Source organism: Erigeron canadensis, chromosome 2 (assembly GCF_010389155.1).
Source record: "Erigeron canadensis isolate Cc75 chromosome 2, C_canadensis_v1, whole genome shotgun sequence".
In the NCBI taxonomy this organism is placed as follows: Eukaryota; Viridiplantae; Streptophyta; class Magnoliopsida; order Asterales; family Asteraceae; genus Erigeron; species Erigeron canadensis.
In genome coordinates this window covers 36,054,085-36,070,293 of record NC_057762.1, presented here as the reverse complement: position 1 = coordinate 36,070,293, position 16,209 = coordinate 36,054,085, and the positions used below count along the sequence as shown (strand labels likewise).

At 33.7% G+C, this 16,209-nt stretch overlaps 2 protein-coding genes and 1 pseudogene across 2 annotated transcripts; all 3 read right to left on the bottom strand.

Moving 5' to 3' along the window:
- Positions 1-1,909: 1,909 nt before the first annotated feature.
- Positions 1,910-3,689, bottom strand: LOC122589428 (annotated as a pseudogene).
- A 2,429-nt stretch (positions 3,690-6,118) lies between these two features.
- On the bottom strand, positions 6,119-7,978 carry LOC122590210. Its single transcript, XM_043762543.1, has 7 exons — positions 7,658-7,978; positions 7,402-7,473; positions 7,026-7,093; positions 6,782-6,926; positions 6,605-6,685; positions 6,429-6,518; positions 6,119-6,290 (listed from the first exon to the last, which is right to left on the bottom strand). Exons 1-7 carry the CDS (start codon positions 7,898-7,900, stop codon positions 6,210-6,212), a joined length of 780 nt encoding a protein of 259 aa, XP_043618478.1. The 5' UTR covers positions 7,901-7,978; the 3' UTR covers positions 6,119-6,209.
- A 6,026-nt stretch (positions 7,979-14,004) lies between these two features.
- LOC122589114 (protein PIN-LIKES 2) lies at positions 14,005-15,495 on the bottom strand. Its single transcript, XM_043761357.1, has one exon. The coding sequence runs from the start codon at positions 15,394-15,396 to the stop codon at positions 14,038-14,040; it is 1,359 nt and encodes a 452-aa protein (XP_043617292.1). The 5' UTR covers positions 15,397-15,495; the 3' UTR covers positions 14,005-14,037.
- Positions 15,496-16,209: the final 714 nt, after the last annotated feature.

The window sequence follows — 16,209 nt, the reverse complement described above, 5'->3', positions numbered from 1 at the left end:
AGGTAGAGTGATCAGCGGGGAAGAAAATGGTTTATGGGAATGGTAGAAATAGAAAGTCGTTGATATATTAAGCAGGTTGCTTAATGATCTAATCCATAAAATACCTTCTTTTATTAGCATCAAAGATACTGTGAAAACCATTGCTTGGTCATCTAATGCCTACTGATTTGTAAGTTCATCATTTCTCTCATGAGAACTACAATCAAAATGTTGCCATTTTATCCTTTTGTTTTAATTGCAACTCTTCGATGTATTTTGTTATTACCCTAATGCAATAGCGAGCGACCTATTTGCACAAGTTGGAACGGTAAGTAGTATGGACTCAAAATCTCAAATAGTAAATCATATATGCTTTTTTTTGCTACTATGATGCAAACGGATGACATTGATCATCAATCATATATCATAATACACATTGCTATCTTGTGGCTCGTATATTATGATCATCCAAATGTACGTTTTTTGGAACAATATGATGTAATAATAAAAATGATACTTTGACAAACTGATCCATTCCCTTTACTTGCAATAATCCTAGACTGGCCGTTATCACGTTTACACTTGTCAGGTCCTACTACAAATCTCATGCATGAACACTTGAACATATATAGTCTTCCTTCTAAATTTCTTTGCCTTTTGAATCATCATTTTTACCGAAAGCTATGGCAAAATTACAGGTGCTGACCGAGTGGGAGAGAGCCAACGTGCTGCTCAAAATGGGTTATGTGGTGTGATGGTAAACGTAGCTGATGTAGATTGGGGGAATGGCTAAACATGTCAATAGAACTTAGAAAGAAGGGTCCGACAAGATTGTGGACAATGTATCAGATCATATGAAGATCGAATGTGATATGAAGGGTCCGACAAGCTTGTGCTTGAATGATTTATCATTTGTTACTTGGCAGGAGTATGGAATGTAATCTGGAAAAGTTTATTTCATCATTTTTGTACCTGTCCACTTCTCCTTGTTAGTTTCTTCTCAACTGTTATCTCACTCGCATATAACTTATAAGTGAGCATGTTTTTTTTTTGAACGGCTTATAAGTGAGCATGTGAAATTATTTATGAAGTTCAAATAATCAGCATCAATACGACAAACTGAAAAACAATTTTCAATTGTCCTTATTGTACTTATTTCCTTTCAAGAAACACTCTTGCTACCCAAGATGTTACCTTGATATTTGAACCTATTACACTTGTTTGCTTAGACGTTTGGCATCTCACCACTCACTATTTTTTTCTACCATTCATCTCACCACTCACTATTTTTTTCTACCATTCATCTCACCACTCACTATTTTTTCTACCAATCATTTCTAACCGATCCTCCTATGTCACCTCATTTACCACCCGGCCACTCAGCAAAATCCTTTTTTTTTGTTGACAACTCACCCACCATTCACAACATATTATAGTACTATACCTTATAACACAAAAAGGAAAAAACAAAAAAAGAAAAAAGAAGATGAATGTGAATGACCACACGTGTTTTTCCCCACACAGTGAATTTTTTTTTATGATGGCACTATGGCAGTGCTCACACATGACACCACACAAATCAATTGCCTATAATCCATCCATCGACAACCCTCTTAGTTAAATTGATGTAAAAAAAACAATGCAATTTATACGTCATCTGTTTTAAAAATATCAAAAAATGCTAAACAAATAAGCTGCAAAGTTAAAATAAATATATATTCATATTACGATAATAAGCAATCTGCAAATTTTTAAAGTAATAATAGGTCGTGCATTGCAATAAGATTGCAGAAAAGTGTTGAACTAAACTTTCAAGCATTGCTTCGACTACTTGCAGATGAATGCTCCTACAAATGGGGATAGCATCATCATCCGTTTTGCGGTGATGCAATCTTCAGATCACAAGTTGAAATAACATAATGGACCCAGATTTCAGACATCATTAATTCACATTTAACCACGATGCCAACAAATTTATTATCAAATAAAAGATGCCAACAAAAAACGTGGTGTCTCAAACGCATACAAACATAACACATGACAAAGAGGTAGCAGTTGAAACAGAATACCAAATATAAGTAGTTAAAACACATAGATAGAGAGAGCAGCATAACCTCTTATGCTTCTTCACTTTCAGATTCAGCACTCTGAAGCCATTCCACAAAAGGCTTGGCGTTCTTCCAGATAGAGGATCTCTTATTCTCACTGTTGAGTCCATCCTCATACCACTTCACGACATATTCTTCTTCCAGAATATCAGCATCATACAATGCTTTCAAAACAAGGGGCACTTCCTTCACTGCATTTTGGTTTGACTTGCCACAGAACTCCTCAATAGCACGTAACAGAACGAGATGTGAATCCTCCCCTTCAACCACAATAGCAGCTAAATAGCTTTTTTTCTTAAGAAGATGCTTTGCAAACCCTTTCTCCACCCCATCAAGTAAAGCCTCATAAAGAGCACTTGCATTTTCCTGGTGTGAACCGGATAGTGTCTCCAAAATTTCCTTTGGGCCAACATTTTTTTTCAAATTTTCTTTAGCAATGTCAACAAGCTTCTTGGGACTCGCATTGCCATTAGGCAGGTTTGGAATTCTCCTCATGAATAGGCTTGGCAACCTTCTTCACAGGCTCCTCCACTGTTGTAAGGATGACCAAGTCAGCAGTAACAGTACTAAGCTGTTCCTGAATACGCTGACGAACTGCTTCTGGTGATGTGTCAGTCTGCCACTGGACGTCATCATCTTCCTCAGAATCGTCTTTGTCACCAGCCAGACTAACAGTTGGAGAAACACGATCTTCATCAGACCCGTTACCTTTCTTTTTTGAAGTACTTTGTCCATGCCCATCTTTAGTCTTCTTCACATCTTTCGTCAACTTCCTCATTACCTTATCAGCTGCCTTGCCTTCCTTTAGACGTTCCTTCTCAGCCCTCCTCATAGGCTTTTTGTCTTTGAAGTTTTTCTTCTGCTCAGGTGGATTCTTCAAAATAAATGATGTCAGCTTGTCTCTCGTATCCACATCAGAAACAAAACCACATGCAGCACATTTCAGCTGCACCATTTGAGTCTTCGTTATTACTATCTCAGTCTCCGGGTTGCGACAACCGTAGCACAGATCATATTCCTCAATAAATTTCTCCAGATAATCAGCCAGTGTTGCTGTATCAGAGCCATTGACGAGTGATACCCCAGTTTTTTCATCAAATTTGGATTGGGCACAAAGCTTATAGCCAAAATACTTGGTAATGTAAGAAGCCGGCCTTGCCAAAGCTTTGGCAACATCAACCATGTTGACTATATTGATTTTAATGCCATTTCCATGACCCTCGATCTTAGTGATCATCTTTGGCATCTTGTACCTGTAGAAGGGATCATCCCTGTTGCTGGGACCAATATTCTGTAACGCCATGTTTGGTTTGAGTACAGAAAGCGTGGACAATAAATATCAGAATAACGAGATAACAGAGGTGATCTGTAAAAGATTTTTTGGCACAAAGTTAAACGGAACGATCAGCAATGGTGAATGTATATGTTCCTGAAATGGCGCTCGATGCATACAACCAACTGTTTTCGAAAAGATAGGAGTTTTCTCCTTAAATATAGGACAATACTCTCCCAGCAACCCAATATACCCCAAGTACAAAATAGCCTGCTCGGACATTAATAAACGCTTAATACTTTTCACTTGCTCCAACTTGCAATTCGTCAAGAACAGCTAGCAACACAACCTTCAAAAGAGCATATGATATTATAAGATTAATAAGATTTACACCATATATATACATCATGTATTACAGATGTATCTCATTACGTATAAAATGGTTTAACAGAAACCACATACAGCCAACAAATACCCTTGACAATGTAGCTAGTTAAGACTTGATCAATATTCTTTTTGTCAATCATTAGATAGACTTCAAGCTTAGCACATAATTTGTTACTGAAGGAATTCAAATACAGATAGACATACAAGGTGACAAAGAGCGACAACAAAAGGCAAAGGTAAAGCAAGCACGTACAGAAATGCATTTACTCGGACAAAAGTTTGACCATAAAAAACTACTATATGTATACCTCTCAGTAAGTACGGTACATAAAGATGATGTTTCAACCAAATTACTAATTACTAAAATAATTAGATCAACGCAAAACGTTATTTTAACAAACCTATGTAACCATGTTAAAAATAATGAAAAAGTAAAGCATGCTTTTGATACTAAAGATAGAATGTAAACTTTTGTAGACGATTGACCCGTGGAAGCTAAACATTCACTTAAAATTGTATAAATATCAGAGGGGTGGTTTAGTTAACTAAAAACACCAAACAAACAACTTTTTTTTTTTATATATCAAGCAAGTTTTTTTTTCAAAAAATTATATAACCTAACAATCAGGATTCAATAAATAACCATAATTAAATAGCATAAAACAATAATTAAAGACAGAAAACATAAAAATTAATCAGGTTCAGATATAAAACTGATTTGATTTGAAGGCAAAAGAATCGCTTGCTTAAATCACAAACAAAATCAAAATTTATATACATTGAATCGATCAAGTAACAAGATACATAACAAATTGAGCATATTACAATACAACATATAATGATAAAGATATATGTGTATGTATGTATAGATATAATAATCAGATCGAAAGAGAGCTATATAGTTACCGAGATCGAATGGAGAGAAGAGAGGTGTGTGGGGTTCCGTTTTCTAATGTTGGTTTTTGAGACCATACGTACGTGTGCTTATATACCTACCTGTTTTACACTTCTTTCATCTCATCCGTTCATTCACCGACCTCGTTGATCTACGGTTATGTTTTGTTTGCAACTTTTTGTCACCTTGGTTTTGGGTTTTCAATGTAACCATAATACGAGTATTATTTAGGGTTGTCAAGCAGATACCTTTGGGGGTTAGGTTTTTTATTTTTCCAATAATGAAGTCAAAGAACTTGATTTAACAGCATATAACATTTTTTTATATTCAAGTTTGTAAATAAAAAATTAAGAACTAGGAGGGCATCCGTGTAATGCAATGTCTATCACTAATGGTAGTATATTATTAATGTAAAAGTAAATATGTAAAAATATAGTGTACACACCCTATATCTAAGTGGATTTCTTGTCCATACAGAGACAATTGTCATGAGTTTGATCCTCATCTCATGCAAATGTTAGATGGTCTTTTCTACCATTTAGGTAGAACATGGAAGCAACTTCTCTACTCAGATAGAGGTAGGGTTTGCCTACAACTTAATTTTTTCATATACCGTCGAGGTATTGGGGCTCAAAACTCGAAGAAAACCGCACTGAGCAGTTTTTTGCTTTCTTTTTATTTCATTTTTATAAATACAACCACGAACTCTAGCCAAACCAACTAGTATATATATTTTATTTGTTATACATAGATAATTTTCTCTATTACAAAATTAGAAATTTGCTTCAAACCATTACAAAACCCCATTGAACAAAAGGGAGCTAAGTTGTTCCTATCCCTGGTGAGGAGATTCCATTGAAATTCAAGTTTTGTTTCATCTTAACTATATATAAATTTGCAAGATTGTGGTAAAATCTAAATACTAGTCAATAACTTTAGATTTAAGTAAATGAATTTGGCTTTTATAAGAATATATTTTTTTAAATATAATATAAAGAAATTTTTTTTTTTCTTAAAAATAGGAAAACAAAGTAACCTGTTTTTTTATCTTTTATTTTTGCATTTAGCTTTTAATTGGGCTCATTTGCTTGGTAAAACTCATGTATTTGGTCGACATTCTTAATACAATGACCTTTTCATTTTTTAATCAACGCATTAAGGAAACAATAATACTCTGAGATTCTGTGTTTGTTCATTGCTAGCATGAAATTAATTGAGAACAATATGAGATGAATTTGATATGATAATAAGCACCATTTGGGATTTGGGAAAGATATGAAAATTAATTCAAATAAGGAAAAACCAGTAAGAATGTTTTAATACTCTTTGTAAACCTATCACCTAGCTATGTACTACTCTTTGTTTTGGAAGCAACGATAAACTACTTGCAATTTAAAACACAACTTTTTGTAACACAATCAATGTCTAATTAAATTAATGAAATTCGAAACGAAATTACTTTATATACATCACCCATCCTCCTAAAATGTCTAGTCAACTGTCTATACAACTAAACTTTGTACTCGGTGTTTAAGGTTTAGCGTTTTAGAAATCCATAACATCGAGTTCAATGTATATGAACAAGAGGTAAATAAGTAGGCGATTGTGCAAGATTGTTCTGTTCTTCTGAAGGGATGTACCCAAGATTCTGCCAATTCAATTTTACAAACACAAATTTCAGAGCTAAATAATAAAAAGGTTGTCATTTTACAAGAGGTACGTACGTTGTGGGTCAAAATGTCAAATATATATATTTATTTTTGAAACAAATACATAAATAATTTACCTGTGGTTGCTGGCGACGTTGAACAATAGCAAAAGCTCTAACTATGATGTATACTGGGAGTAGAACACTGATGAATCTTAACATGATCAACTGCATTAACCACAATAAGTATATCAAAACTAAAGAAATAAGATTAACTTTTAGAACAAAACAAATAATAAGTGCGAGTCACATACCGTGAACACTGTAATAGTGTATCCCCCTGTGCCATTGACAACAATTGGTAAAGTATGGCGCAACACGAGAAGAGTCATAAACTGCAAATATATATATGGATGAAAAACTTAGATTTTTTAAAATTTGTGTTCTTAAAACAAATTTTAAAAAATTAAAGAAATGATAAAAGTACATACAAGTATAGCAACCACACGACAACAAATCAAGCTTGTTGAACTAGGAGTTGTATACTCATCAAAGTCGGGCTCATCATGAGTAGCAGAAACCATTGCTGAAAACCGCAAATTGTGGAGATCTGTACGAGAAATCTCCCAATTTCCCCTAATAATATACACATAATCAACCAATTAAACTTATATCAATGAGACATAAATCTTGCAAACTTGTATGTAAATATAAATTCTTGATCTCTGACTACACCTGAAATCTGTCGGAATGCCATCACATTGATATAACGGAGGTGGTGACGTATAATCAGGCTTGAATGACTGAAGCTCAGACAAAAATAAGGAAATATTCAAATTAACTGATCATCGTACGTACGTGTTGAATATGCTCATAGAAACAATCTTTATTTGACCATTTTGTAAAAGAGTGCCTTAATATATAGTTTAAAAATGACACATGTGACTAATTTGGTAGACCTCCAAACATGCCTAAAAATCTCGCTTTAGCATATAACAGATTGCTCTATATGCTTAATAGTTTATGCATATTATATATTAATCTTATCATATTAGTCATATATATATATATATGATTACTCATATTTAAATTCTCATTATGGAGGACAAACCTGGAGGCAAATCTCACATACGGTGTTTCCCTTCTCGTTGCACCAGCGTTGAACACATTTGCGATGTGCATACTGTATACATGTTGAAGAGATTAACCAAATGAAACTATCATATATAACCAAATACACATGATCAGTTTGTGACATTGATTTACAATTAATTAGTGAAGCTCATGATCATCTACTTCTTACGTACTTTTATTTTTATCAGGGTGAGATTAATTTATTATAAACCGAAATAATTGAGAACAACAACCTTTAAGCTGCCACAACAAGCACACGGAGTCTCCATGTTCAAGTCTTCATCTTCATCATGGCAGATCCTGCATTGTGCAAGTTTCTTTGGCAATAATGTGAGATCCATCCTGTGAGAAGCCATTTCCTCATCATTTTCTGAATTCCCCGGATCATGCATTCTATCATTTTGGCTCTTAATGACATCCTCGATTGAGGATTCAGTGAGCAAACGATCAACCAGCAACACGAAATGATCCTTCATCCTCGACAGATTCTTTTAATTTTTTTTTTTTAAATAGTACAAAAATTCGAACACCTACAATTAATCCTAGCAAACCCCTTGTACAACACTTCCTCTTTGTCTATAAATCTGTTGGTTACAACGAAAAAAAGATAAACATGTTAGAATAAGAAAGAAGGAATTGAATTACGCTTATTAACTTTTAAAAAGTGACAAAATGTATCAAAATGAATTGATTAGTATGTCTGGCCAATAAAAGAAGGCATAGATTGATCAAGCCTATAATTTTTCATCAGAAAGGAAATAATATATATACATTATAAAGTTAAGGTACCTTATGATATAAAAAAAGAGCCGAAAGAACAAAATGTCATAACAATGTAGGGAGACAATGGGACTAGACCTGCCTTTAATCTTTGATATATAAATATGCTATTACAAAAGTATATATGCAAGGACTATAGACCAACACGCTTTATGTTCTTTATTGCAAATTACAACATTGAATACAATAAGAATGTACGAAAATGTTAGTACAATATAATGGTGCTTGAGACTGTGCTTTGACTGAAAATATATTATCTAATTATCGTGTTTTTTCATGGACATATATCCTACATATATAGTGTTAGGTGACATTTTCTAAACAGAACAATGGTAGTATTATATATCTCTAAAATCTAAATAATATAATTCAATGGACACAACGACTAATACAAAACAGAATTTGGTGTTAAAAAAATTTTAAAAAAAAGTACGAAGAAACATATTGGGTCGGTCTGTTGGGTTATACAGAGCAATTTGTATTAAAAAAAAAGCGCATAAACATAAAACAAAAGTCATTGATAGATGAAAAGCGGGGTTAATATGAGTCAAAAAAAGTTAAAAAACAACATGACATCAATAATTTAAAAAAATCAGGCAAATTGAAGAAATGAAAACAAACTCGATCGAGTTGACCAAATTATAGAAATAGAACCTGATGATATTGATTATAAAAGTACGAATCGAAGAAATTAAATAAATTAGAAAGATGGAAAAATTACAATATAATGTATTGGAATTCCTGCACAAGAAGGAAGTTAATTGCTTGCTATAGAATTTGTTGTCCAAAAAATGAGATTTCTTCAGCGTGCAACTTTCGATTGAAGCAATCTGTATATATTGAGTACCTTGCCTTGCAAAACAACGTTTCTACCAATGTTGTTTTTGTTTTTATAATGAATTTGTGTTTTAAAAACTATAATCTGGATTTGGTTCATGGATTATTTTGGGGGAAAAAAACGTACTACTAATCAAGGATTTAAATGGCGGATATTTGGACTAATCAATAACTTCCCATGTTCGTCCATTCCCGTTGTCTCGATACGAAAGTGGGGGCTCCACTTTTAAAACATGCACCCAACGTTGATCATTTTTACCGATCTATGTATATTTCCACTTTTTTTTCCACGTGAGACTTAAAAGTAACTGTTATATAGAATAGTTTGACTTGATATGCGTATGATTTATTAGGATCACTACAAGAAATTTGAAATTTCTAGATGACATTTAGAATATTACATATATTTTGATATTTTTTATTATTAGATAAAAAGAAAGACAACGTTGATTCATGTTAAAAATTTAGACCCAATACATGTTAATTATCATCATCTAACACATGTTATTATTTTGATATTCATCTTTGATATACATATTTTAAGGCTATTCGTCCATCAGGGCTGAAAAATAGTACTATTTATATATAACTAGTGCTTAGACCCCGTGCGATGCACGGACGACTCTAAATAATTTTTCTTAAACTTTATTTTAAGATTGTATCAATGAATAAATATAACTGAGTTGGACATAATAAAAATATTCTTATGAGTTGATTAATTTAAAGAAGAAGAATGCTAGATATACCTTGGGATTTATTAATGATACACGAGGGCTTAAAACGCGTACATTGCACGCCGAAGAAAAATTATAAAATGGATTGCCCATAGTAGGCGCATATAAGAAGGATTATGTTGGTTACCTGGATGTGATAGATATCATGAATTTTTCCCCACTTTGATATATAGACCCATGTAGATGCGTTATAACCTTAAATAATTTCTTTAACACCAGTTCAAGCATGCATGTAGCGAAGTAAATGTACTCCTATTACAACTAATGACCATTTTAAAAAAAATTAATGACTTAAAATGCATAGAAAAGTCTTATTTAGCACTAAAATAAACCAAATATACCTCATAATTTTCATCACAAATTTGATAGGCTGTTCTTTGTATAAGATTTGAAATTTGTTGATCATTCATTTTAACTCCAATAGCACCAGTGGCATATACAATCCTAACTTGCACATTAAACCTACCAAAAAAAAAAAAAAACAGAGATACAATTTTACCACACAACTTAATGATTATAGAGTTTTAATATGAAATATAAATATATACATAGGATTGATGAGAACTCCTTCCTTGTTACATGAACAACAAATCCACATTTTGTTGTCCCTTAAAGCATCAATAATGTCGACTGCATCCATGTAGAGATCGGTCAACTTAACTTCTTGAGAACAGTTCACACATTCCATTGAATACCATAACTGGTCAGTTGGAATAAAACCGATTGTTGCAACAACAACCACTTTATCAAACTGTCAAAATGAAAATGTTTATACATTAGAATGTTAAAAAACTAGTTATAAATTCGAAAGAAAGTTATGTTAAAAAGTAATCTAATCAAAAAAGAATTTTCACAAACAATGAATACTTACATGTTCGTCCATCAGGATCATCTCAATACTACCTATGTTATTAACATCTCCATATAGAGGTTGCTTCCATAGCCGCAAATTCTAACCGTTATCGTACATGGCTTATTATTTGGACGCAAATTTCTAATTGAAACATGGTTTAGTGAAGCCATGCTAAAATTGATCTGTTATGTGTTTACGTTTTGAAATGCCTTAAAACTGAATGAAAGTGGCCTTATATAGACATAGACATGCAAGGAAGTAACCGCCACAAGCAATACACGAACGGTTACATATTCAAATTTTTGAAAATTTGAACTTCTTGAAAGCATAACTAATCCGTTTTCGAAAATTTGAACTTCTTATAAAAGTAACTAATCCGTAGACCTTCTAAGGAGCAATATTGTAATGATTTTTGGGCTTTTTTGCATTTTTAAGTATGCCATATATGCAATAACTAACAAATTTTGAAGTGAGATTTATATAATGTAGGAATGTGTTGATGTGTTAAGGGAAACATGGAAAATGAGCAATGATGTCGAAATACTTTTATATGAAAACACAAGTCGCCTTTTACTCTTTTAGACAGTTACAGATTTTTGACCAACGGGTCCTTTTCTCCTTGATACTTTTTCGGGCCCAAGCCCAGGCCCTGTTCTATGGTTGGGTCAGGCTCAAACCTATTACTATCGGTTTACTTTTCAGGTTTCACACATAAGAAAATGTGGGGTACTTTGTGTGTCATGTTTGAGGGTTGCTTTACTTCCATGGAATCTATTATAACTACCTTAACCAAGAGCCTTCCTGTTTGTCTTAATTATAAAGTAAGAAATGATAAATCCTTCTAATTAAAGCTCCTAAAAATCCTCTTAATTATAAGATCATGATATGTGCCAAAATCAAGAATTGAGATTAGGAAAGAGAGTTAGTGGAATTCACTTGTCATGATTTGGAAGTTTTAGGAGGATTATTAGGAAGATTTTTAAAAAGATTAATCATTTTCCATATAAAACTGTTGCATACCGTACCCGTCATCAATTATAACAAGTTATTTGTTTATTTCTTTAACGCCCAACAAACAATTTATTAGGCACTAGCAAGGTGCTAGGCTTGAATAAATCTTACAAAGCATCTATCTTAAAAACAGACATTTACAGCCAAGAAAAAATAGAAAGGACCAATAATAAGACTAAAAGACATGTACTGCAACTGAGAATTGTTTCCATTGATTCCAAGTTAAGTGCTTCATTTTCACCCGGTTAACCATCCACGAAAAACTAAGACTTCTTACTTCAGCTAGTGTATAGCCTACATTCAAGGATTTCTCGTTGAAAAGAAGATCATTTTTTCCTTTCCAAATGCACCAAATAGTAGTTAAAATCAAGAGTTGCAATGTTTGCTAATCGTATTGTTTAGACTTGAAGTACATTTACAAGACTTGAAGTACTAATATTATCTTTTATAAATAGAGAAATCTTACACGAAAGTAAACAGTGTAGTGACGTAAACAAAGCGAACCAACACAGATCACTTGTTAGATTTAGTGTTCGTTTATTAGATTTGATGAGCTGATAAACAAACGTAGTTTTTTATACTCGTGTTCAACCATTTTCACCTATTTCTATAAAGGGCAATCAACACGAACAAACAAATATGAAAATACAATTTTAGAGTTAGTGTTTTAGTTAATGTTCCGTACCATAAATGTTACAATTTGATTACAGCGCAATATATCAATCAATACTCCGTATGCATGTAATACAGCTGGCAATTTCCGACACGGACCTGTTCGCACGACACGACACAACCTGGTTTTTTCGTGTTTGGTCTTAACGTGTTTCGTGTCTTAACAGGTCCGGACCTGTTAAGACACGATATGACACGATAAGACACGATAAGACAAGTAATATATATATGGACATGTTAAAGACACGTTAAAGACCTGTTAAGGACACGTTAAGACACGATAAGATACGTTAAAACACAATAAGATACGTTATCAGGTCCCTTATCGTGTAACTTTTAACAAGTCTCTTAACATGTGTCTTAACAGGTCCCTTATTGTGTAACCTGTTAAAAATCGTGTCATGTTCGTGTTTGGAAAAATTGACACGATTAGTTATCGTGTCGTGTTTGTGTTTAACCCTATCGTGTTCGTGTCTTATCGTGTCGTCTCGGACACGATATGACCGCTCTAGTATGTATTATTGTATTAACAGTCTTGTTGACTAGATTCCTTAGTAAAGTGGACGTATGGGTGTAAATGAAGCGCCCACTTGACTAAACAAACATAATTTTTTGTTCATTTTTGTTAGTTTGCTAAATAAATATATACAAACGATATTCCTATTAAACGGTTAGCCAATGTTTGGTCAGACACTTATTTGTTTTACAGCTTTGGAAAAGAGATTATTTGTGTTTATATGAGAAGGTTGACCCGTTACATAATTGTTTAAAAACAAACCCGCACTTTGTTGGGTACACAGTTTTCTTTAATGTATGAACTGATTTACATACGAAAGTAGAAGACTAAGGGGCAATGGTATAATCGGTTTGTTTTATCGGCAAAAAGTATCGGCTAGGATCAACAAATCATCAACCTTATAGCACATGCATCGGCAACTTTAATCGGCAAGTTTGGCAAGTTTCATCGGCTAGTGTTGGCCGATGCAAGTGAACGTTGAGGAGCTGACATGTGAACGTTGGGAGCCCCCTTTTTTTTTTATAAATATGATCAAATATGCATCGGCAATTTTAATTGGCAAATTGACAACTTTTTGCACTATACCAAGGAATTTTGGCTAGTTTTGGCAAGATTTTTGGTATGACAAATGACATGATTTTATTGGCCTTTTTTTTTTTCAAACTTGCCAATTTGCCGATACATTGGCACTACACCCTTGCCTCTTATAGATTAACAATAATTTTATTGGGGTTCTTAGAAAATAAGAAAGTAAAGGATACAAATTTTTTTTTTTTTTAAAGTGAATTTTGATTCAGAAGTGTTGGAGGCAATTTTAACCAGAGATTTTCTGGACCTTCAACTCCGTCCTCATGGAAAATTCCTATGAGATAAGAACTCCAAGACTCGAACTTAAGAAACTCACCCCAAGGCTCACATAGTGGATTTAAAAGATCCCCTAGCCACTAAGGTAGTGGTTAAGTAAAGGATACATCATACATGATATTCACTTGGTGCCGATAAAAGTGTACTACTATAAATATAATTTCAATACATAAAGCAATATGTCTTTGGGAAAATTTACTAGTTACTAATTGAACTTCAAGATACTTCAACGCTTCAACCTGTACACCAGTTGAAAATTAAATCTTGAAAGGCACATTTCTTCTCCAAACACAAATTCACAAACATGGAATGTATCATGAAACAGTATATGCATCAATTTATGGATCATATATAAGTATGCAACAACTTGAAGTAGATGATGGAATACATCGAAAGAGAAAATAAAGCGAAAATGTGTTGCCAAAAGAGTAGTGCTGAAGCTTCACTAACGGCATAACCCCTTAAACTCGCGATTGCACCAAATAAGATAGCACTTGGTGTGGTGTATTGCAACAAAAGCACAAACTGAAACATCCGATCGCCTTGTATCAACAAATTCATTTTATCAGCCAAGAACACGACCCCAATACCTAAAACAGGAAGAATCAAAAGCCTCGCAACTAGAATCCCAACTGTGGTTCGTAGCCCTAGTCTAGACTCATTAGGACCCTCGGCTATCATTCCACCAAGAACCAACATAACCGACGGCACCATGGCTCCAGCCACTATGTCTAGACTATCGGTCAAAAAGGATAACGGTGCATTATCACCGTACACGATAGATTTCAAAAATGGAACCAATCCTATGACTAGAGCTAGAAGTGTAGCAATAGTAGGTGGTTGGAGAATGTGCCTGACCGGGGTTTGCTCAGCTACAATCCTAATCCTTCTAACCATTCGTGGCTCGGCCAGACACCTAATTGATTTTGGGCTTCGTGGCCGCTCTAGTGCATCTTCTAATGAATCAGGGTCTGGTATGGAAGTCTGTGAGAAATCAGATATACTTGCAAAAACCCGTGCAATAAACGGGGTTTTGCAATGTTCTGTCTCTTTGTCTTCCATACCAGGCCACTCTGCTTCATGTAGAAGTGGCCTACTGAGATCGTTCACGGGCAGATTCTCGGGAACGATCTCAATTTCACCATCTTCTTCCACAACTTCATAATATTCCATTGGTGGTTCCATCATATGGTAAACTAAAGTATAAACTAGTAACACAGACACCCATTGAGCCAAAGATACATAAGCAGTACCAGCAGTATGACAATCCGGCCCAAACGGATTGTCTGCACTATGACAAACTGAACCAACTATCGCTAGAATCAAATTACCCGTGTTCCCAAAACCTGTCACAATGACAGTAAACCTGAAATATTCGGGTGGTGGCCGACAAATTACGGCCACCAACAAGCCCAAAAGACAACCAATAACAGTACTTATGATCACATTCACAGGTATAAACCACCATAAAGCTAAATTCTGGATAGAAACTGATTCACCCAAGTGAATAAAGATTGTGCAGGGTAAAAACAAAGCAAATACAAGTTTACTAAGAAGCTTGAAAGTAGATTTTGGGACTATTTGTGTTCTTGGGTGTGCAAGAAGTATGCCAATAACAGTAAGACATAATAGCTTCAATAATGGTACAACAGCATGTATTAGTTCTTGTTCACTAAATTTAACATCTGATTTATAGAACCCCATTAAGAAAAGATCACCAAGAAACAAACTTTATGTGAAGATTTACTAACCCAATTGGAGTAACACTAATCTTGACAAATAAAGATTGAAACTTTATGAAAAAGTCATGAGATCCCAGATTCAAAGTTCAAATTATTGAGAATGAAAGGGCATATTTTTTTTTATAAAAATGTGTCATACACACATGGGACTTACCTATAAAGAATCTTTTGAGACCTTGAAGAGAAAAAGCTTTTAAAAAAAGGAAGAATAATCTTGAACAAGCAAGATGATTAGTGGGTCGCAAGGTGCAATCATACAAGCACCCAAAAAGAGTTCAGTTTTTATTGTAGGGGCCGGTGATAGTGATCGATCCCTCAAAGGGGTATTTTAAAACTTTCTACTTTGCACAACATTATCTTATCCTAGTTGGAGATTAGAGTCCTAATCCATATAGGCTTTGAGTAATTACTAGGAGAGGAGTGGAGTGATATTTATACAATAAAATTTTATCAGCTACATCAAAGGTATAAATTTTATTGTACTATAATTGTAAATGGTTAAAATTTATTATAACAATATCATTTAAACAAGTAGATAGGTAATTTTTCCCACTCGACCTAATTACATGTATATCTTAAACAAACAATATAGTCATTGATACAATTCAATTGTTATAACATTATCATTTGATCTTGTTATATGTTATTAACTTATTATTATGTTAAAAGGATAATCATAAAATGTTTCAAGGAAATATATTATTATCATTTTTTTTCTACAACGTAAGACTTTAATTACAGATTTGACTTAAATCGTTAATTAGCCAAAATAATT